This window comes from Bufo gargarizans, chromosome 4 (assembly GCF_014858855.1).
Source record: "Bufo gargarizans isolate SCDJY-AF-19 chromosome 4, ASM1485885v1, whole genome shotgun sequence".
NCBI classification, from domain to species: Eukaryota; Metazoa; Chordata; class Amphibia; order Anura; family Bufonidae; genus Bufo; species Bufo gargarizans.
The window spans coordinates 271,809,777-271,834,064 of record NC_058083.1 but is presented as its reverse complement, the minus strand read 5'-3'; the positions used below and the strand labels follow the sequence as shown (position 1 = coordinate 271,834,064).

The window sequence follows — 24,288 nt, the reverse complement described above, 5'->3', positions numbered from 1 at the left end:
CTGTTCATTTGAGGTCCTCTTGGGATTTGTGTCTCTTTTTCCATCCTCCCACGTCAAGTACCTGGTATTGAGTGGTTTAGTGCTGCGGTTTGCAGTTCCACCGTATGGTCTCCTTCGGGAGGGACCTCCTCCTGTTGTAGGACCTTTCCTCTTTAGGTTTTTTGGAGTGCTCTCCTTCTACTCCCATGTCTCTCAGTCCAGTGTGTCCTGCCGAGGTTGCCTGGCCTGTATCTGGCTTCTTTTTTCCATGATACTTCACATGCCCAGAGTTTCCTCTGGTCTTACGCTTCACGGTGATATCTTGTTTTCGGAGGCTTGCGCCTCGTCTCCTGTTTTTGGGGACGCAGGAGCTATCGTTCTTTTCCTGGTTTTTTACCTACAACCCCCTCCTTCTCCAGGGTTGGCGGTTTCCTCTAGCAGCCTTGGGTTTTCACCTTTACATGGGGCGCTTAGCTTCTTTCCTGGCCTTGCGGTGAGGGGAGTCCCCTCCCTTCACATGTGAGCCTTGCTATGGCTCCCCCACTCGTTTGGTTTTCAGTGCTTCCCTGTTTCTTTTCTCCCCTGGCCTTTCAGGGGATGGCCACAGGTTTTTTGGGTCTGGAACAATGTAGAGCGTTGGGTAGTTTCACCACGCGGTGCTGTCCTAATTTTTTCTCCAGCCCTTGGCTGCGCTCTGTTTCCTTTTGCCACCTTCTTGCATTTGGGATTTTCTTCCAGTCATTTGTCCTGGGGTGCTGGCAGTCTTCCCTGCTTCTTCTGAGGTTTCTTCCTTGTTATGGAACCTCTTGCCCATCTCGTGTTTTTTCCCGTTGGGTCACATGGTTCTCCTGCACCTGTATGCCCAACCGGTGGCGCGTCTCTTCTTTCCCTCCCTCAGGGACTGCTTTGGGACGTCCCATGGTGCTGTGTCCCCCAATGCCATGCACGAGAAAATTGGATTTTTTGTACTCACCGTAAAATCCTTTTCTCGTAGTAGGCATTGGGGGACACAGATCCCACCCTATGTTTTTTCTTCCGCTTCTCCGGGCTGGTCTCTTGATCTTTCCCGGTACGGGAGTTGTTGGTTCCTTGCTTTTCTTCTCTCTCCTACTGCTTTTGGTACAAACTGAATAGCCTCGTGCCTGTGGAGAGGGTATAGCCCACCTGGGAGGAGCCAACACTTTTTGTGTCTAGTGCCTCCTAGTGGTAGTTGGACATATACCCATGGTGCTGTGTCCCCCAATGCCTACTACGAGAAAAGGATTTTACGGTGAGTACAAAAAATCAAATTTTCCGCTTTTTGAAACAGCTCTGACTTTCTGAGCACCTGTCATGATTCCTGAGGTTCTACAATGCCCAAACAGTAGAAAAACCCCACAAATGACCCCATTTCGGAAAGTAGACACCCTAAGGTATTCGCTGATGGGCATAGTGAGTTCATAGAACTTTTTATTTTTTGTCACAAGTTAGCGGAAAATGATGATGATTTTTTATTTTTATTTTTTTCTTACAAAGTCTCATATTCCACTAACTTGCGACAAAAAATAAAAAATTCTAGGAACTCGCCATGCCCCTCACGGAATACCTTGGGGTGTCTTCTTTCCAAAATGGGGTCACTTGTGGGGTACTTATACTGCCCTGGCAATTTAGGGGCCCAAATGTGTGAGAAGTACTTTGCAATCAAAATGTGTAAAAAATGACCGGTGAAATCCGAAAGGTGCACTTTGGAATATGTGCCCACCCTTTGCCCACCTTGGCTGCAAAAAAGTGTGACACATCTGGTATTGCTGTACTCAGGAGAAGTTGGGGAATGTGTTTTGGGGTGTCATTTTACATATACCCATGCTGGGTGAGAGAAATATCTTGGCAAAAGACAACTTTTCCAATTTTTTTTATACAAAGTTGGCATTTGACCAAGATATTTCTCTCACCCAGCATGGGTATATGTAAAATGACACCCCAAAACACATTCCCCAACTTCTCCTGAGTACGGCGATACCAGATGTGTCACACGTTTTTGCTGCCAAGGTGGGCAAAGGGGCACATATTCCAAAGTGCACCTTTCGGATTTTGCAGGGCATTTTTTACACATTTTGATTGCAAAGTTCTTCTCACACATTTGGGCCCCTAAATTGCCAGGGCAGTATAACTACCCCACAAGTGACCCCATTTTGGAAAGAAGACACCCCAAGGTATTCCGTGAGGGGCATGGCGAGTTCCTAGAATTTTTTATTTTTTGTCGCAAGTTAGTGGAATATGAGACTTTGTAAGGAAAAAAGCAAAAAAAAGAAAAATCATCATTTTCCGCTAAATTGTGACAAAAAATAAAAAATTCGAGGAACTCGCCGTGCCCCCCACGGAATACCTTGGGGTGTCTTCTTTCCAAAATGGGGTCACTTGTGGCGTAGTTATACTGCCCTGGCAATTTAGGGGCCCAAATGTGTAAGAAGTACCTTGCAATCAAAATGTGTAAAAAATGGCCTGTGAAATCCGAAAGGTGCTCTTTGGAATATGTGCCCCTTTGCCCACCTTGGCTGCAAAAAAGTGTCACACATCTGGTATCGCCGTACTCAGGAGAAGTTGGGCAATGTGTTTTGGGGTGTCATTTTACATATACCCATGCTGGGTGAGAGAAATATCTTGGCAAATGACAACTTTTCCCATTTTTTTATACAAAGTTGGCATTTGACCAAGATATTTTTCTCACCCAGCATGGGTATATGTAAAATGACACCCCAAAACACATTCCCCAACTTCTCCTGAGTACAGGCGATACCAGATGTGTGACACTTTTTTGCAGCCTAGATGCGCAAAGGGGCCCAAATTCCTTTTAGGAGGGCATTTTTAGACATTTGGATCCCAGACTTCTTCTCACACTTTCGGGCCCCTAAAAAGCCAGGGCAGTATAAATACCCCACATGTGACCCCACTTTGGAAAGAAGACACCCCAAGGTATTCAATGAGGGGCCTGGCGAGTTCATAGAATTTTTTTTTTTTTTGCATAAGTTAGCGGATATTGATTTTTTTTTGTTTTTTTTCTCACAAAGTCTCACTTTCCGCTAACTTAGGACAAAAATTTCAATCTTTCATGGACTCAATATGCCCCTCACGGAATACCTTGGGGTGTCTTCTTTCCGAAATGGGGTCACATGTGGGGTATTTATACTGCCCTGGCTTTTTAGGGGCCCTAAAGCGTGAGAAGAAGTCTGGAATATAAATGTCTAAAAATGTTTACGCATTTGGATTCCGTGAGGGGTATGGTGCGTCCATGTGAGATTTTATTTTTTGACACAAGTTAGTGGAATATGAGACTTTGTAAGAAAAAACAAAAACAAACAAAAAATTTCCGCTAACTTGTGCCAAAAAAAATGTCTGAATGGAGCCTTACCAGGGGGGGGGTGATCAATGACAGGGGGGTGATCAATGACAGGGGGGTGATCACCCATATAGACTCCCTGATCACCCCCCTGTCATTGATCACCCCCCCCTGTAAGGCTCCATTCAGACATCCGCATGATTTTTTACGGATCCATGGATACATGGATCGGATCCACAGAACGCATGCGGACGTCTGAATGGAGCCTTACAGGGGGGTTATCAATGACAGGGGGTGATCAGGGTGATCACCCCCCTGTCACTGATCACCCCCCCTGTAAGGCTCCATTCAGACATCCGCATGATTTTTTACGGATCCATGGATACATGGATCGGATCCACAGAACGCATGCGGACGTCTGAATGGAGCCTTACAGGGGGGTTATCAATGACAGGGGGTGATCAGGGTAATCAGGGTGATCACCCCCCTGTCACTGATCACCCCCCCTGTAAGGCTCCATTCAGACATCCGCATGATTTTTTACGGATCCATGGATACATGGATCAGATCCACAAAACGCATGCGGACGTCTGAATGGAGCCTTACAGGGGGGTTATCAATGACAGGGGATGATCAGGGTGATCACCCCCCTGTCACTGATCACCCCCCCTGTAAGGCTCCATTCAGACATCCGCATGATTTTTTACGGATCCATGGATACATGGATCGGATCCACAGAACGCATGCGGACGTCTGAATGGAGCCTTACAGGGGGGTTATCAATGACAGGGGGTGATCAGGGTGATCACCCCCCTGTCACTGATCACCCCCCCTGTAAGGCTCCATTCAGACGTCCGCATGATTTTTACGGATCCATGGATACATGGATCGGATCCGTAAAAATCATGCGGACGTCTGAATGGAGCCTTACAGGGGGGTGATCAATGACAGGGGGGTGATCAATGACAGGGGGTGATCAGGGAGTGTATATGGGTGATCACCCGCCTGTCATTGATCACCCCCCTGTAAGGCTCCATTCAGACGTCCGTATGCTTTTTGCGGATCCGATCCGTGGATCCGTAAAAATCATACGGACGTCTGAACGGAGCCTGACAGGGGGGTGATCAATGACAGGGCGGTGATCAATGACAGGGGGGTGATCAGGGAGTTTATATGGGGTGATCATGGGTGATCAGGGGTTTATAAGGGGTTAATAAGTGACGGGGGGGGGGGTGTAGTGTGGTGTTTGGTGGGACTGTACTGACCTACCTGAGTCCTCTGGTGGTCGATCCTAACAAAAGGGACCACCAGAGGACCAGGTAGGAGGTATATTAGACGCGGTTATGAAAACAGCGTCTAATATACCTGTTAGGGGTTAAAAAATTCGGATCTCCAGCCTGCCAGCGAGCGATCGCCGCTGGCAGGCTGGAGATCCACTCGCTTACCTTCCGTTCCTGTAAGCGCGCGCCTTCACAGGAAATCTCGCGTCTCGCGAGAAGACGCGTATATGCGTCCAGGAGGAATAAAGCAACCACCTCCCGGACGCATATACGCGTACAGCAGTCGGGAGGTGGTTAAAGGGGTTTTCTCGTACATTTCATTGGGGGACACAGACCATGGGTATAGCTTAGAGGTATTACTAGGAGGGACACTATGCAAAACGAAACTCCTCCTCCTCGGGCTATACCCCCAGACACCTCCAGGAGGACTTCAGTCTTTGCTTAGTGTCCGTCCAAGGAGGTGACGCTTATTCTTCTCCTGTTTGTTATATTTTTTTTCTGTTTTCAGATGGGGACGCAGGTCAGCATTGCGCTTTCCTGGCCCCCGTGGAGTGTCTGCCACCGTCTTTTGACGTGTCCTGGCTACCTCCCATCCCCCCACAGAAGAAAAGTGGATCCAGGCTCAACATGTCAGCTCTGGCATCCCACCAGCTGCTGGGACGCCTGCTGCCTACCCTCCTCCAGAGCACTGTTCTCCTGGATTGGAGTCAGAAGTCTGAAGAGGTGCATCCCTGCTGGTCTGGACATCGAGGGAGCATTCTGAGCAGATAAGTATTCCCCAGTCCCTCCCCCTCCCTCTGTGTCTGTTTGTCTGTGGCTACCTGGGTGAGCTTGAAGAAGGATCCTGATGGGGGCACTTTCCTTTGGGGACATTTTGGCACTGGAGTACTGGCATCTCTTCCCCCTTAAACTTCCGTCATAACTGTGGGCTTCAGCGCTTCTCTCTTCGGGCCTTGGCTGCTGCGCTCTCTCAGCGCCCGCCGGCAGGCCGCTCCTCCATGGCCTCATTAACCCCTGCTGCGCCGCGTGAGGGGAGACGGGGTGTTTGTTCAAAATCGCGCGCGCGATTATTTTCGCGCGCTTTTTTCGCGCCATGATGACGCGTTCTGGGGGGGGGGGGGCGGAGCCTCCGCATGCCGCTCTGACTCTCCTTACACCGGAGACTCTGTTTGCTCACGGCCGTGCAGCTCCTCATCTCTCTACACCGGCGACTTCTGCTAGCGTTGCCTGGGTGGTAGGATAACAGCTTGCTCTGCTCCTGATCTTTGCAGCAACTGGTAGGAGATCTTTTACTGTGGGGTTCCATCATGCCAAAGCCTGGGGCACTTAAATCTGCCAAGGCCTCCTCTCAGGCTCTTTTGGGGTCATGCAAGGTGTGCCTTCTGCCTTTTTCTGCCTCTGGCACCTGTGACTCGTGCCCTGCTCCTGGACAGGATCAGCCTCGCTTCTCCCCCACGCCTTGAGGCATGCCCGGTTGACTCTCCCTCTCGTGGGGAGCGCAAATCCGAAGGGGAATTGTCCGGATCGGACGAGGCCACGGAGCGGGAACCCCTGCCTAAGCTTTCCACCATGGTATCCGAATTGGTGGAGGCTGTCCGTGACACTTTTAATATCCAAGGAGATTCCACTCCCTCCACTAGTCGGGAGTTCTCCCTCTTTGCGCCCAAAAGGCCCGAATCCGCGGTGTTCCCCGTTCATGAGGAATTCACAGCGGTCATATCAACGGCTTGGGACCGACCCAATCAGAAATTTTCGGCCACCAAGCGCATGGATACGCTTTACCCTTTCCCCTCTGACTCGGTGGAAAAGTGGACTTCTTCCCCTAAGGTAGATCCTCCGGTGGCCAGGTTGGCCAAGAACACGGCCCTTCCTGTCCTGGATTCACTTTCCAAGTCCATCTTCTCTCTGGCGGGCGCTTCCATGCGACCGGCTTTTGCGTCGGCTTGGGTTGCCAGAGCCCTTACGGCGTGGTTGCGGCGCCACCACCAGGATCTGACGGAACAGGGCGCCCCTGCAGACACTTTGGAATTTATTCTCCAAATGTCTCAGGCTTCTAAATATCTCTGTGAAGCTTCAATGGATATCGGTTCCCTATTTGCCCGTATTTTGGCCCTCTCGGTCATTCAGCGTAGAGAGGTTTGGTTGAAGGTGTGGGATGCTGATTCTTCTTCCAAGCGTTCCCTCGCTAACCTTCCCTTTGAAGGATCTGGGCTCTTTGGAGCCCAGTTGGACGAATTCATTTCTGCCACAACGGGGGGCAAGAGTACGCATCTGCCTCAATCCAGATCCAAACGGCCCTTTCGATCTCGGGCTTCAGGGTTCCGGGTCCAGTCCTTTCGTCGCTTCTCCACGGCCAGGGCGTCTTCGTCCTCGTCTGCTGGGGGATCCCAGGAATCCCGCAAGAAGCCTTTCTTCAAACCCCAGCCCTCTTGGCGACCACGGGCACAGTCAACCCGTCCCCCTGCTCCCAAACAGCCCTCCGCATGAAGGGTTGCCCCCACCCCTCGTGGTGGGGGGCCGTTTGCTCTCCTTTCAACTGGTCTGGAGGGCTCACGTTCAGGACGCCTGGGCTCTGGAGATTGTGACGTCCGGTTACAGTTTGGAGTTCGCGTCCAGCCCGCCGGAACGTTTTTTCCCGTCTCGCGTTCCGGGGGATCCAGCCAGGGCCTCGGACCTCCTTTTGGCGGTCTCCTCTCTTCTGGACCGGGGTGTCATTTTTCCCGTTCCCCCGGAGGAACAGGGAACAGGTTTTTACTCAAACCTGTTCGTCGTTCCGAAAAAGGAGGGGTCGTGCGCCCGATACTGGATCTGAAGCTTCTGAACAAGTTTCTACGGGGGCGGAGGTTTCGCATGGAGTCCCTTCGCTCCGTTATTGCTTCTCTGCTTCCGGGGGAATTTCTCGCGTCTGTGGACATTCAAGACGCCTACTTACACGTCCCGATTGCGAAGTCTCACAATCGCTTTCTGCGTTTTGCCATCTGGGGTCGTCATTACCAGTTCGTCGCCCTGCCTTTTGGGTTGGCGACCGCCCCTCGCGTTTTCATCAAGGTTTTGGCGCCTCTCATGGCGCTTCTTCGCACCAGGGGCATCTCGTTGTTGCCCTACCTGGACGACATCTTGATAAAAGCCCCGTCTCTTCCACAGGCCGAGGACAGCGTCCGAATTACCGTTCAATCTCTAGAACGGTTCGGGTGGCTGATCAATCTACCAAAATCCTCTCTGCACCCTTCCCAGAGACTCTCCTTCCTGGGGATGATTTTGGACACCTCGAGTTCTCGGGTGTTTCTTCCGGATTCCAAGTCCTCTCAGATTCGGAGGGCGGTGTCGCTCCTTCTACAAGCTCCTCGTCCCACCATTCGGGAGTGCATGCGGGTTCTGGGCCTTATGGTCGCCTCCTTCGAGGCGATTCCGTATGCCCAGTTCCACACTCGACCGTTACAACAGTGGATTTTTGCCCTCTGGGACAAGACCTCTCGGGGTCTGGACGCTCCCGTCCGCCTGTCCCGGCAAGTTCGGTTGTCTCTCCCTTGGTGGCAGGCCTCCTCGAATCTCTCATCAGGGAGGTCCTTCCTTCCGTTCTCCTGGACGATAGTCACCACCGATGCCAGCCTCATCGGTTGGGGAGGCGTTCTCCGGAACCTCACAGTTCAGGGGGTCTGGTCGACGGAGGAATCCCGTCTTCCGATAAACGTTTTGGAACTAAGGGCGATCTTCAACTCCCTCTCCCACTGGACTTCCCTCCTTGCGGCTCGGCCTGTGCGTGTTCAGTCGGACAATGCCACGGCTGTGGCCTACGTCAATCATCAGGGCGGAACGCGCAGTCGGGCAGTGATGCAGGAGGTGGCGAGGTTCCTCCTATGGGCGGAGTCTCATGTTCCAGTGTTGTCGGCGGTGTACATTCCTGGCGTCGACAACTGGACGGCGGATTTTCTGAGCCGCACTAAGGTGGATCCGGGAGAGTGGTCCCTACATCCGGAGGTGTTCGAGGACATCTGCCGCCGATGGGGCCGTCCAGACATGGATTTAATGGCGTCCCGGCTAAACAACAAGGTGCCGGTGTTCCTGGCCCCGCTCGGGACCCAAGGGCGTGCAGAGTGGACGCGCTGGTGTCTCCTTGGCAGCGATTCGACCTCCTCTATGTCTTCCCTCCACTTCCTCTGAAGGTGCTGCGCAAGATCGAGGCGGAGGGGATACCGGCCATTCTTATCGCTCCGGATTGGCCTCGCCGCGCCTGGTTCTCCAACGTCGTCCGAATGCTAGCGGACGTTCCGTGGCCTCTTCCCGACAGAGAGGATCTTCTATCTCAGGGACCGCTCTTCCACCAGAATTCACGTCAGTTGCGTTTAACGGCGTGGCTATTGAGACCTACATTCTGAGGAAGAGAGGCTTCTCTGATGCAGTGGTGAGAACCATGATCAGAGCTCGAAAGCCGGCTTCTTCGCGGATCTATTATCGCACCTGGAGAGCCTATCTAACCTTTTGTGAGAAGTCGGGTTTTCCGCCGCTTCGTTTCTCTGTTCCGGTGGTGCTGGCCTTTCTACAGTCCGGCCTTGAGGTGGGGCTGTCGCTCAGTTCTTTGAAGGGTCAGGTTTCGGCGGTCTTTTTTCAACGGTCTATTGCCTTTTTGGGGCCTGTGAGAACCTTCCTGCAGGGGGTGGCACATTCGGTTCCTCCGTATGTTCCTCCCTTACCCCCCTGGGATCTTAACCTGGTCCTGCGCTCCCTTCAGGAGGCGCCTTTTGAGCCTCTGAGGGAGGTCTCCCTAGTCTTCCTCACCTGGAAGGTGGTTTTTCTGGTGGCCATTACCTTCCAAGGTTACTGTGGCGCGGTGGATCCGTTCCGCTATTGCTGCGGCCTATCGCGCTCGTGGTCAGGTTCCCCCGTCGCGGATTACCGCTCACTCCACAAGGGCAGAGGGAGCTTCCTGGGCCAGACGCAATCGCGCCTCCGCCTCCCAGTTGTGTAAGGCTGCCACTTGGTCGTCCTTGCATACGTTCACAAAGTTTTATCAGTTGCACTCGCTGGCCTCGGCTGATGCTGTCCTCGGGCGTAGGGTATTGCAGGCCGTGGTGCCCGTTTAACGGCTGGACGTTTTTTCTCCTGGCGGTGTTGGTTTTTCCCACCCCATGGACTGCTTTTGGACGTCCCATGGTCTGTGTCCCCCAATGGAATGTACGAGAAAAGGAGATTTTTGTGAAACTCACCTGTAAAATCTTTTTCTCGTCTTTTCCATTGGGGGACACAGCTCCCGCCCACTTTTTTCGTTTATGCTCGGGGTGTGTTGGTGTGATGGTTTCCACTGTGTTTTTTTCAGTTCTCCTACTGCTTTTGCAACGACTGAAGTCCTCCTGGAGGTGTCTGGGGGTATAGCCCGAGGAGGAGGAGTTTCGTTTTGCATAGTGTCCCTCCTAGTAATACCTCTAAGCTATACCCATGGTCTGTGTCCCCCAATGGAAAAGGCGAGAAAAGGATTTTACAGGTGAGTTTCACAAAAATCTCCTTTTCCCACAATATAAACGTATCCCCTATAGGGTGATAAGCATCTGACCGGTGGGTGTCTGACCGCTAGGATGTACACTGATTGCAAGAATGGAGGTCCCCTAATGTTTGGACCAGTTGTCCAGCATGTGTGCTTCCACTCCATTCATTCTCTATTGCACTGCTGGAGATAGCCAGGCTCTTTACAGTATAAGGCACAAGACCGATGAGGTCAGTGATTGGCTGCAGCATTCACGTGGGGGATACGGCTCGTCACTGCTACTGCCAAGTAAACAAAGCCAACAAGACGGTGGGGGGGGGGGGGGGGTACAATGGATGAGTAGACCATATACAGCAAATGAATAGATTATAGATTATTTCTTTTCCCTATTACGCCATCACAGTTTTTTTTTTCTCATCGCCTTATTTCCTTTAGCTGTCAACATGTTACATTTGGGAGAGTAAAGGGGATGCAGACGAGAAGAGGAGATGTGATTTTTCTGGAGGATGTCTTGGATGAAGCACGGACGAGGATGCTGCAAAATATGACCAAAGCTGAAAGTAAGGCTTAACCATTTATTTCTTCAGTTAACATAACATCAGGATTTAGCATTCTTTAGCAGGAATAATGAGAATGGGCCGCATTTACAGTTTTATTCTATGTAACAGAATTGTATTCTTTCTGATAGCTTTATCAAGCAGTTGCATCATAGTAAGCAAAGATCAGTGGCCCCAGCCTTCTTATCACTCCAGCTGTGTATAAAATCACGTTCCCGGTAAAGACGTCTTTAACCCCTCCACGCCACTTTCTATTCCCTGCCTTTTTCATGGCCTTAGTTTTTTTTTGTTTTTTCCATTTGTGTAGCCGTAAGAGGGCTTGTTTTCTGCAGGATAAGTTGTACCTTCTAATGACAGCATTTAATATTGTATACGATGTAGTGGGAAGCTGGAAAATGCCAAACAGGGTGGAAATGGAAAAAAATGCAATTCTGCCACAGTTTTATGGCTTCTTGTTTGTACGGCGTTTCCTGTGCGGTAAAATTGTCCTGTGCCCTTCATTCTCCAGGTCAATACCATTACAACGAAACGACATTTATATAGATTTTCTTGCTTGAAATTTATTTTTATTTTTTTCTCAACGCCATATTCTGTTCCCTATCGTTTTTTTGGGGGGGTTATGTGTATGGAGCTGTGTGAGAGCTCCTTTTTTTGCGGGGCGATCTGTACTTTTCATTGATACCATTTTGGAGTGTGTATGACTTTTTGATTACTTTTTATTCCATTTTTGAGATGGGTGAAGCGAACAAAAAACAGCAAATAGGCAATTTAGATTTTTTCCATTACCCCATTTGCCGTGTGGGATAAATATTTTTATATTATAATGGTACGAGCATTTTCACACATGGTGTGAATTTTATTTATAATTTTCTATTTGGATTTTGGGGAAAGGGGGTGATTTTATTTATTTTATATATTTTTTTTTTATTATAGTTTTATGAAAATATTTTTACACTTTTTAAAAGTTCCCATAGGGAACTTGAACATATGATCATTATATTGCTTCTCTCAGACTCCATTGCATTAGCATTGGAGTCTATGAGAACTACACTATGTTCCTATGGACCCCGGCTATCCAATCCCTGCTAAAAGGAGCCGTTGCAGGCCCATCAGTGCACGCTCCTGGGTTTTCTAGCTCCCAGATGCCGTGGTCACATTTAACGTGATCGTTGATCGCAAACATTAGATTCAATACTGAGTGAAGAAATACCCTACTACTTCCATTCGGACACTTCTTGAGTCTGACTGATGTAGCGGGACACTACTGCTGCCAGTGATTGGCTGCATCATCACATGTCCCTGTTGAGAGGAAGTACAGAGACTGGTGGGAGACCTGGGAAGCGTGGAAACTCAGCAGGCTGGGGGTAAGGTGACTATTACTTGTTTCATTATTTAAAGGGGTTGTCCGAGTTATTTTTTTTTTATTTTTTGTATGTTTCTAACTAACCAAATGTAAAGGCTTTACCATGCACTTACTGCGTCCTGCAGTTGCTGCTTTCTCAGGTTTCACTGAGGGTCACATGACCTGTGATGTCAGCTTCTCTCCCTGCTCTGATGATGTTTCGTGCACAAGCCTGAGAGAGCAGATATGTGCCTGTGCATGAGACGTCACTGTGCTGGCCATGCCCCTTGCATTGGCTGTGCTGCTCCTGTCTGCCCTCTTCCTGGATTTATCAGGAAAAACTTTAACCCCTTCAGTAGCACAGACTCAGGGCTAAAGGCTTTACTGAGTAGCTGCAGGCAGTGAGGAGACAAATGCTGGGCACAGGAGCGAACCAGTGAAATGAGGAAATATAATTTTTTGGGTCTAAAACTTGCTTAGCTTAGTTATATATTGCTGCCCATCAAATTTACAGTGCTATATTTTTTTTCATAACTCGGACAACCCCTTTAACACCATTATGAGCTAGAACAGTCCATAAGTGACTGTGGGTAGTGCACTTAGGACAGCTTTCTCATAGCAATTTGCAGCACACACTGGTTCAGAATTGTTTGCACAGAGGATGTGTAAAAAGTGCTATTGCTTATTAAGGCTACTTTCACACCTGCGTTTAGGTGCGGATCCGTCTGGTATCTGCACAGACGGATCCGCACCTATAATGCAAACGCTTAGATCCGTTCAGAACAGATCCGTTTGCATTACCATGAACAAAAAAAACTATTTTTATTTATTTATTATTTTTTTGGTTCATGATAGTGCAAACGGATCCGTTTTGACTTTACATTGAAAGTCAATAGGGGACGGATCCGTTTGAAAATTGAGCCATACTGTGTCAACTTCAAACGGATCCGTCCCCATTGACTTACATTGTAAGTCTGGACGGATCCGTTTGCCTCCGCACGGCCAGGCGAACATCCGAACGCTGCAAGCAGCGTTCGGGTGTCCGCCTGCTGAGCGGAACAGAGGACAAACTGTGCCAGACTGATGCATTCTGAGTGGATCCGCCTCCACTCAGAATGTATTAGGGCTGGACGGATCCGTTCAGGGCCGCTTGTGAGAGCCTTCAAACGGAGCTCACAAGCTGAGCCCTGACTGCAAGTGTGAAAGTAGCCTTAGTTTAATACACAAATGTATTATTGTATTGGATTTTAATTTTTTTGTTAAATAGCAAGTAAAACCACGGAAGACCCAGTTGATACTGCAGAAAAAATAGGCGTTGCGGCTGTCATTATTCAGGTATGATACAGCCTTATTTAATACAAAGATGTCATGTATAGTTTAATGAATTAGATGCTGTCAGTATGTAGAACATTTTTTTAAAATATTGTATCTATATAATTTATACTTTACAGACTTCATTGATGGCAGCCACATTGGAGTCATAATTCCTGATTAAACAAAGCAGAAGGATCTGTGTGCTTTATAGAAGCTGAAATAATTGGATGGTATTTCACAGATATGTCTCAGACTATTAAGATGCACTGCAGATTTTTTTTAAATTCAGTGGCTGAAAATGTTTAATACAAGCCCCAGCATAAACAGCGTGGACTCACTGGATTCGCTGCCCTAAATCATACATTCTTAAAGGTCTGGTCCATATAATCTTTGGGAATCAGTGTTTCAGTAATGGAAAGCATAGTGGATTCAATTTCAGGGGCAATTAGTGCTTAAATATCAGGTATCTCCATGAAGTTCTGGAAGTATATTGCTCTCTTTAAGACGGTTGTCCGCTTTATTTATAATGATGATTGAAAACCGGTGCCCCAGCCGATCAGCTGTTTAAAGAGAAAGCAGCGCTCATACGAGCTCTGCCTTCTCTTCATTGTGTACCTGTTTGCCGTCGCAACTGCAGCGATGAACGGATGTAATTACATCTCAGCCGTTTCATTCACTTCAATGGGATGGCTCTGTAGTGTTCACTTGAACATGAAGGAGCTGTCCCATTGAAGTGAATTGCAATGGCGAGCAGGTAAACCATGAAGAGAAGTTAGCGCTCATATGAGCGTTGCTTTCTCTTCAAACAGCTCATGGGTGGGGGTTCTGGGTGTCGGACCCCTGCCGATCTGATATAGATAAGCTATCCTGAGGATAGGTCATCAATATAAATAAAGCGGACAACTCTTTTAACCCAAGCTGGACAAATTCCATCACTTTAAAAGATTAAAAGAGAGCCCATTTCTGAGAAGATAATTTAGATGGAGAGGTTCTTCTTGTTAGACCAACCCGCACAGCAGACCAACACTCATGGCTGCCATGAGTAAATATTCAATGTTAGGCAGGTGCCTCTCTACTGGAGTGTGGTATACTGCTCAAAAGAGCTCATTTAGCAGGGACAGGGACACCTTAGAAACTCAAACAAGGCATTCTTTTGGGGCGTCTGAGTGTTTTGTGAGGATGTACCCACAGACATTGACTCGGCTACAGGGAATGTCTCAGCTTTCACTGCTGCCAGAAAAAAAAATTCTGAGGAAAGATCTCACTCTTGTGCCTTATTCACCCAGTAGGTGTTCGGTCAGTGATTTCCATCAGTGATTGTGAATCAAAACCAGGACTGGAGCCTCCACAGACATAAGGTATAAGGGAAAGATCTGCACCTGTTCTGTGTTTAGAGCCATACCGAAATCACTGACCGGACACTGACTGTGAATAAGACTTCCCCTGTGCAATCACGTTTTTTTTTTTTTTCCTGAGGGGGGCGGCACCCGCACCTAGAAACTGGTGCTAGGTGGCGGTCTCCCCAGTGAACAAAGAGGCAGACAGGCTCCCTTTAAATAAGCATGGCTCAGTCATATACTTATATACTTAACTGAAATCACAATTTGTGAGTTACCATTCATCTGTTAAATGTGAAATGCTGTTTATAATACTTTATTTTAGGATTTTAAAGGCCCCCTTCAGGCAGATTACCGGTTCAGCTGGGAAGAAGCACTGCAAAGCGTTGGAGACACTGGTGTCTTTTTACAGTATACACATGCACGATTGCAAAGGTGAATTAGTAGGCATTTAGGAGGTCATTTATCAAGCTGGTGTAAAGTAGAACTGGCTTCATTGCCCATAGCAACCAATCGGATTCCACCTTTCATTTTGGAAAGCTCCTTTGGAAAATGAAAGAGGAATTTAAATGGTTGCTCTGGGCAACTAAGTCAGTTCTACTTTACACCAGTTTGATAAATGTCCCCCTTAGTTTTTAGTTCTGATTTTTATTACAAAGTGTATCTTTAAACACATTACAAAACGATGGGCATCACCGTGGAACCCGTTATAATAAATAATTCAGTGGGGTCCATTATGTGGAGTATATTATACACCGAACCAACACTATAAAAAAAAAAATATGAATGAGTCCTGTATAATCTATCATATTTCTGTTAAATAAAATGAGGTGATTTTGCTGCTAAATTTCCTTGCTTGCCCGCTTCTGATAACCCCTGTTGTTGACAGCTTGCTTAATCTTTGGAGTAGCAGAGAGGAAGAAGAGTTCAGTGTATCCTGTCTGCAGGAACCTTCTGTCGTTGCCACATTACAGCATCTTCTCCGGTAATTGTCCTTTCTGCAGTTAAAGGGAACCTGTCGCCACAAAAATGCAATACAATCTGCAGGCAGCATATTATAGAGCAGGAGATGCTGATTTATAGTTTTGTGGGAAAAGATTCAGTAAAAGATGGAATATATACATTTATATATCTGCTCTTTCTGACTTCATTGTTTACGTGGGAGGTGTTATCAGTGATAGTATTCTCTGTGTAGGTGTGTATACAGAGATAGCTGTCAGTCACTGATAATTGTACATGGGCATGTTATCAGTTAATGATGGCATTGTCTCTGTAGGTGTGTATACAGAGTTAGCTGTCAGTCACTGATAGTTGTACACAGGGATGTTATCAGTGATTGATAGGTATCTCTGTATACACAATTACACAGACAATGCTATCAGTCACTGATAACATCCCCATGTACAACTATCAGTCACTGATAGTTGTACATGGGGATGTTATCAGTTAATGATAGCATTGTCTGTGTAATTGTGTATACATAGATAGCTGTCAGTCACTGATAACTCCTGCCCTGTGAAAAATAAAATCAGAAGTAGCAGAGATATAAATGTATGATTGCCGGTCTTACTGAATCTTTTCCCACATTGCATTGCAATTAGTAGGGATGATCGAACGTACAAGGTTTGGGTTATCCAAGAATTCCATTATGGATACCGCTACCATGGACCGTAATGGAATTCTTAGATAACCCAAACCTTGTACTCCAAACTTGAAAATACAAGTTCGCTCAACAGTAGTGACAGGTACTCTTTTAGCACTAATAAGTCTCTGTATTTCTAAGGAAACGGTGCATGTATGGTTCATCTTTAAACCTAAGACGTTTGTCTAGAAATTTTACTCCAGTTTTCTGCACCTTGGAGTGGCATTGAAACGTTTTTACGCAACTTAAATAAAATTTTCCCTTTCGTAAACATAGCTAATCACTTTCACATTTCCACCTACTTTTCTAACCTGGAGTGAGTGGTGCAAAAAGTCACAAAAATTTTGCGTAAGTAACCCCAAAAATTTGCAGAAGTCCTATTTTGTGACTTTTTGAAGATAGAATTCGGGAGTTCTGGCTTGATAAATTCTCCCAGTAGTATATTGGCATATGAAGTGATTGATGTGAAATCTGGTGAATTTTAGTTTTTCCAGCTAATAGAGCTAAATTTTTTAGTGGTGATTTATTATTGGAGGAACACTTCAGAGAAAATAAAGAAATCTCATATTTCTGCCGATGCAGGGTAAAGTCAGCTAACACACCGCACCTTTAGATAAACTGAGCACTTTGGTACAATGCTTTACTCTACAGAAGCAAATACTTGAATGGAAAATAAACGTGTCAGCCTTGGATCATAGCTGTTCTCTTGGGAAGATTTTCTAAGGGTATGGTTGACACATACAGGTTTTCCAGGTTTTTGTAGTGAATTGGAACATTAGAAATCTCATTCAGATGTCATATGTTTGCAATTTATTTAGATAGTTAAGAAAACATGCTTTTTAGTAAATCTCTGGTTGCGTTTTTGTAGGCTAAAATTAGGCAGCACATCAGAAGGGTATTCCTATATACAGACATGACATAGCTTATTGTATATTGTGGATTTCACTTCTTTTCCCCTTTTTATACAGATATGATGAAGTCCTATACAAAACTCTGAAGGAGCTTCAACCAAGATATTTGGTTGCTTACCTCATGGGCCTTGGGTTAGTAGCAATTCTTTTCACACAGTGCGGTATATGTACTAATCTTGTAGACAGCGTAAACTTAGACAGGTTGTCTAAACATGCACCAAACTTATCACAGTGGCTCATCATCGATGATAAATTTTAATGCATGTATAGACACTTTTATCTAACTTTATGCCTTGCATTGAATGTCTTACTTTGCAACAGAATTTTATGCCAGATTTGAGGCACAAGGAAGGGACATTTATCAAGACTGGCGTATCAATATCAGTCTTGATCTTCCTGCGCTGGTGTGAGATGCGCCTAATTTATTAAGAGGCTTAGCCTCTTAACAAATCAGGCACATCTCTGCCCTTCAGTTCGCCAGATACTAAAGTGTACTCCAGCTACATTCTGGCGTAGACTTCTGTTATAACTTCCGCTAATTTCTGGAGAAAGTTATAGTAAATGTGGTGGGCTGCGTGAAGCCCCGTCCCTTTTCTTGGCACTTTGGAAAAGCTCCAAGAAGTCCAATAATTATAATAATATGGTCCTGCACAACTCACTTAACCCACCCCTATTTCTCTACCGCTAACAGAGGTGCAGGTGCACTCTCACAGCATGAATGCAAAGGTTATAATTACCTTGCTATACCTCAATTGGATTGTTTTTTTGGCACTCCTAGGCACCCATAACCCAGAAAGTGTTGTCACAAATTGCTCCCTGCGAGTGCAATTTTTTTGTAACAAAATAGAGCAAAGCCACCGGCCGGGGCGCGCTCTTCTACATACAAACAAATAGGATCTCCTATCCCACCCTGAAAACAAGCACCAGCAAAAAGGAGAGGACCAGCATGGGCAGTGAAGTGACAGCGAAGTATAGCAAGTGAGTCGTGCGAAATCATATTATAATAATTATTGGTCTTTAGAAGTTTGCAGCATTAGCGGTACTGCAGTGACAGGAAAGTTTTAACGTAGGGTGAAAAGCGCCAGTGGTAATCTAGTTCAAAAGACTTAAAAAGTCGCAAATTATGGTGCACATATTGCGTACGCCATAATTTGTAACTTTTTTTTACGCCACGGTGCCGTTAAGTGTTTAATAAATGTGCCTCATTATCTTGCATCTTGGTGCACTTGTAAAATGACAATTTGCAAGGTCTAGGTGAACTCATATTAGTAAATGTGGACCAGTATTTTTCCCACTACATATTTATCACACCTAATGTCCCTGTTATGCTTAAGCAGTGACCTGGTTGCTGCAGGTTAGGCCCCTTTCACACGAGCGTGACTGATTAGGTCCGGATGCGTTCGGGGTGCGTTCCAGTGAAACTCGCACTATTTTGCAAGCAAGTTCAGTCAGTTTTGTCTGTGATTGCGTTCAGTTTTTCCACGCGGGTGCAATGCGTTTTGAAGCTTTTTTCACGCGCGTGATAAAAAAACTGAAGGTTTACAAACAACATCTCTTAGCAACCATCAGTAAAAAAACGCACTGCATCCACACTTGCTTGCGGATGCAATGCGTTTTTCACGCAGCCCTATTCACTTCTATGGGGCCAGGGCTGCGTGAAGAACGCAGAATATAGAACATGGTGCGATTTTCACGCAACGCAGAACTGATGCATGAAAAACAACGCTCATGTGCACAGACCCATTGAAATGAATGGGTCAGGATTCAGTGCGGGTGCTGTGCGTTCACGTCACGCATTGCACCCACGCAGAAAACTCACTCGTTCATGTTTATCCAGTTGCCTGCCTGTGCCTGCATACTAGTCAGTGTAGAAACATATTGAATCAAGATCCTGGTAATAGGCAAGTTGTGTTACTCATTGTCTTCCCTACTAAAATGTGTATATTTTTTTCACCACATTTCTTTCTTTTTCAATGGTGTTATTTTGTGGTGAAGTAATCACATGCACAAATGGACTTTCATGCAACCACATTCCCCCTATAAAGTAACATCAAAGGAAAAATCTTGTCCTGCTTTTCTTGTCCCTAGAGAAGAAGGAATGTGATATTATTTTTTTCTCTCAGATTTTTTTCAACTTTCTAGGAAATGTTTTGGGAAGATATTTTAAAACACAGTTAGGCCTCTTTCACACAAGCAAGTTTTCTTCCCAGATGCGATTTGTGTTGTTAACAGATCGCATCCAGACTGAATCCTGACCCGTTTACTTCAGTGGGTCTGTGCACATGTGCATTGTTTCACTGATCATCTCTGCATTCAGGAAAAAGCATAGCATGTGCTATATACGCAGGTCTGGTCCCATAGAAATAACTGAAGGCTTAAGGCATCCAGGTGCAATGCACTTTTCATTGATGGTTGCTAGGAGTTGTTAAGTGTTATTCTTCAGTTTTTCTTCACGGATGTGAAAAATACATTATAAACTGATTGCATCCGCACGGGAAAAACTAAAACACTGAACGCAGTCACAGACAAAACATATTAAACTTGCGTGTAAAACGATCAGTTTTTCCATGAACAGACCCCGACTCATTCTGCTCATCTATATGGCTCATGTGAAATAAGCCTTAGACACCTTAACCCCTTAAGGACTCAGCCCTATTTCACCTTAAGGACTTGGCCATTTTTTGCAAATCTGACCAGTGTCCCTTTAAGTGCTCATAACTTTAAAACGCTTTGACTTACCCAGGCCGTTCTGAGATTGTTTTTTCGTCACATATTGTACTTCATGACACTGCTAAAATTGGGTCAAAAAAGTTAATTTTTTTGCACAAAAAAATACAATTTTTACCAATTTTTTTTAAAAATTAGCAAATTTCAAAGTTTCAGTTTCTCTACTTCTGTAATACATAGTAATACCCCCAAAAATTGTGATGGCTTTACATTCCCCATATGTCTACTTCATGTGTGTAGCATTTTGGGAATGATATTTTATTTTTTGGGGATGTTACAAGGCTTAGAAGTTTAGAAGCAAATTTTGAAATTTTTCAGAAATCTTCAAAATCCCATTTTTTATGGACCAGTTCAGGTTTGCAGTCATATTGTGAGGCTTAGATAATAGAAACCTCCCAAAAATGACCCCATTCTAGAAACTACACCCCTCAAGGTATTCAAAACTGTTTTTTCAAACTTTATTAACCCTTTAGGTCTTCCACAAGAGTTAATGGCAGATGGAGAAACAATTTAGAAATTTCTATTTTTGGGAAAATTTTCCAATATAATCAATTTTTTCCAGGAGTAAAACAAGGGTTAACTGCCAAACAAAACTCAAAATGGGTTGCCCTGATTCTGTAGTTTGCAGAAACACCCCATATGTGGTCGTAAACTACTGTTTGGCCAAACGGCAGGACATAGAAGGAGGGGAACATCATATGGGTTTTGGAAGGCAGATTTTGCAGGACTGGTTTTGTTTATACCATGTCCCATTTGAAGCCCCCTGTTGCACCCCTAGAATAGAAATTTCAAAAAAGTGACTCCATCTAAGAAAGTACACCCCTCAAGGTATTCAAAACTGGGTTTACAAACTTTGTTAACCCTTTAGGTGTTCCACAAGAGTTAATGGCAGATGGAGAAACAATTTCGAAATTTCTATTTTTTGGAAAATTTTCCAATATAATCAATTTTTTCCAGGAGTAAAACAAGGGTTAACTGCCAAACAAAACTCAAAATGGGTTGCCCTGATTCTGAAGTTTGCAGAAACACCCCATATGTGGTCGTAAACTACTGTTTGGCCAAACGGGAGGACATAGAAGGAGGGGAACACCATATGGGTTTTGGAAGGCAGATTTTGCAGGACTGGTTTTGTTTATACCATGTCCCATTTGAAGCCCCCTGTTGCACCCCTAGAATAGAAATTTCAAAAAAGTGACTCCATCTAAGAAAGTACACCCCTCAAGGTATTCAAAACTGGGTTTACAAACTTTGTTAACCCTTTGTGTTCCACAAGAGTTAATGGCAGATGGAGAAACAATTTCGAAATTTCTATTTTTTGGAAAATTTTCCAATATAATCAATTTTTTCCAGGAGTAAAACAAGGGTTAACTGCCAAACAAAACTCAAAATGGGTTGCCCTGATTCTGTAGTTTGCAGAAACACCCCATATGTGGTCGTAAACTACTGTTTGGCCAAACGGGAGGACATAGAAGGAGGGGAACACCATATGGGTTTTGGAAGGCAGATTTTGCAGGACTGGTTTTGTTTATACCATGTCCCATTTGAAGCCCCCTGTTGCACCCCTAGAATAGAAATTTCAAAAATGTGACTCCATCTAAGAAAGTACACCCCTCAAGGTATTCAAAACTGGGTTTACAAACTTTGTTAACCCTTTAGGTGTTCCACAAGAGTTAATGGCAGATGGAGAAACAATTTCGAAATTTCTATTTTTTGGAAAATTTTCCAATATAATCAATTTTTTCCAGGAGTAAAACAAGGGTTAACTGCCAAACAAAACTCAAAATGGGTTGCCCTGATTCTGAAGTTTGCAGAAACACCCCATATGTGGTCGTAAACTACTGTTTGGCCAAACGGGAGGACATAGAAGGAGGGGAACACCATATGGGTTTTGGAAGGCAGATTTTGCAGGACTGGTTTTGTTTATACCATGTCCCATTTGAAGCCCCCTGTTGCACCCCTAGAATAGAAATTTCAAAAAAGTGACTCCATCTAAGAAAGTACACCCCTCAAGGTATTCAAAACTGGGTTTACAAACTTTGTTAACCCTTTGTGTTCCACAAGAGTTAATGGCAGATGGAGAAACAATTTCGAAATTTCTATTTTTTGGAAAATTTTCCAATATAATCAATTTTTTCCAGGAGTAAAACAAGGGTTAACTGCCAAACAAAACTCAAAATGGGTTGCCCTGATTCTGTAGTTTGCAGAAACACCCCATATGTGGTCGTAAACTACTGTTTGGCCAAACGGCAGGACATAGAAGGAGGGGAACGTCATATGGTTTTTGGAAGGCAGATTTTGCTGGACTGGTTTATTTACACCATGTACCCTTTCAAGCCCCCTGATGCACCCCTAGAGTAGAAACTCCATAAAAGTGACCCCATCTAGGAAACTACAGGATAAGGTGGTTGTTGTTTTGGGACTATTTTAGGGGTAAATATGATTTTTGGTTGCTCTATATATCTCTTTTTTGAGGCAATGTAACAAAAAAATTAAATTCTAATAATGTTTCTACATTCGCTATTTAGTTTTGTGGAACACCTAAAGGGTTAACATAGTTTGTAAAGTAACTTTTGAATACCTTGAGGGGTGTAGTTTCTTAGATGGGGTCACTTTTTTGGAGTTTCTAGTCTAGGCTACATCAGGGGGGCTTCTAATGGGACATGGTGTCAAAAAAAAAACTGTCCATCAAAATCTGCCTTCCAGAAACCGTATGGAGTTCCCTTCGTTCTATGCCCTGCCGTGCGGCTATATAGCCATTTACGACCGCATATGGGGTGTTTCTGCAAACTACAGAATCAGGGCCATAAATATTGAGTTTTGTTTGGCTGTTAACCCTTGCTTTATTACCGGCAAAAGGGATTCAAATTGAAATTTTGCCCAAAAATGGGTGTTTTGGCACCAGTTTTTGTTTTATATTTTTAACACCGTTCATTCGAGGCGTTTGGTCAAATGTTATTTTTATAGCGACGACTTTTACGCACGCGACGATGCCCAATATGTATGGCTCTCAGACTTTGGAGACACTAAGCAGGCATCCTAAAACTGCGGCCCTCCAGATGTTGTAAAACTACAATTCCCACCATGCCCTGCTGATGGCTGTAGGTTGTCTGGGCATGCTGGGAGTTATAGTTTTACAACATCTGGAGGGCCGCAGTTTGAGGATGCCTGCTCTAAAACTAATATTTTTGGGGGGGGGAAAAATTGTTTCTGTGTCTCCAAAGTCTAAGAGCCATAGTGTTTTATGTTCTCTAGTGGACTGTTGGGGATTATAAAAATTTAGTACTCCATGGAAGTGTGATACTCCCTGAAGCAATCGATAACGCAGAGGCCCGGATGATCGGGGCACGTGTCACATTGAGTGGTGGTGTCCTTCCGTATCCCCCTCTTGTGACACACTCTGCATCTTTTTTGGGTTCGTCCCTTCTTTCCAGTATAGGGGACCACACCTGGAAAGTGTTGGCCAGGGACGATCCGGGCGCCTCCAGTTCCCGAGGTACTCCGGCCTGCTCTTTCCCGGTCCGAAAAGATCAGGTCTTTGAGGACTGCCTCATAGAATTGGAGGAATGTCCCTGTGCTGCCAGCGCTTCGGGATAGTACAAAAGAGTTGTACATGGCAACCGGCACCATGTAGACCGCAACTTTTTTGTACCATGCCCGGGTTTTGCGCATGGCATTATATGGCGTGAGGACTTGATCAGAGAGATCAACTCCTCCCATATACCGATTGTAGTCGACGATACAATCGGGCTTGAGGACCGTTGCCGTGGTACCTCGCACAGAGACTGGGGTGGTGCTGTTACCGTGGATTGTGGACAGCATAAGGACATCCCTCTTGTCCTTATACCTGACCAGCAACAGGTTTCCACTGGTAAGTGCACGGGTCTCACCCCTGGGGATAGGTACCTGGAGGGGGTGGGCAGGGAGGCCGCGCTGATTTTTCCGCACGGTCCCACAAGCGAACGTGGATCTGGCGGCAAGGGACCTGAACAAGGGAATGCTGGTATAAAAGTTATCCACGTACAAGTGGTAACCCTTATCCAGCAGTGGGTGCATAAGGTCCCACACGAGTTTCCCGCTAACACCCAGAGTGGGGGGACATTCTGGGGGTTGAATACGGGAATCTCGCCCCTTTTACACACGAAATTTGTAAGTGTACCCTGAGGTAGCTTCACGCCATACCTCGCCCGCTTTGTGGGAATGTATTGGCGGAAACTGAGTCTCCCCTTGAACGCAACGAGAGACTCATCAACCGCGACCTCCCTTCCAGGTACGTAGGCCTGCTGAAATGTGGCCCCAAAGTGGTCGATGACCGGCCGTATCTTATACAGCCGGTCATAGGCAGGATCACCTCGGGGTGGACATGCTGCATTATCGGAATAATGCAGACATTTCCGGATGGCCTCA

The 24,288-nt window shown here is 45.8% G+C and overlaps 1 protein-coding gene across 1 annotated transcript in view; it reads left to right on the top strand.

The window, feature by feature from the left end:
- Window positions 1–24,288, top strand: part of RARS2 (arginyl-tRNA synthetase 2, mitochondrial) — a 70,188-nt gene that overhangs the window by 43,385 nt on the left and 2,515 nt on the right. Inside the window, exons 14-18 of the mRNA XM_044292482.1 lie at window positions 10,490–10,614; window positions 13,221–13,288; window positions 14,930–15,039; window positions 15,494–15,589; window positions 17,215–17,289. Of these exons, the coding sequence (XP_044148417.1) occupies window positions 10,490–10,614; window positions 13,221–13,288; window positions 14,930–15,039; window positions 15,494–15,589; window positions 17,215–17,289 (474 nt within the window). The remainder of the gene's footprint in view (window positions 1–10,489; window positions 10,615–13,220; window positions 13,289–14,929; window positions 15,040–15,493; window positions 15,590–17,214; window positions 17,290–24,288) is intronic.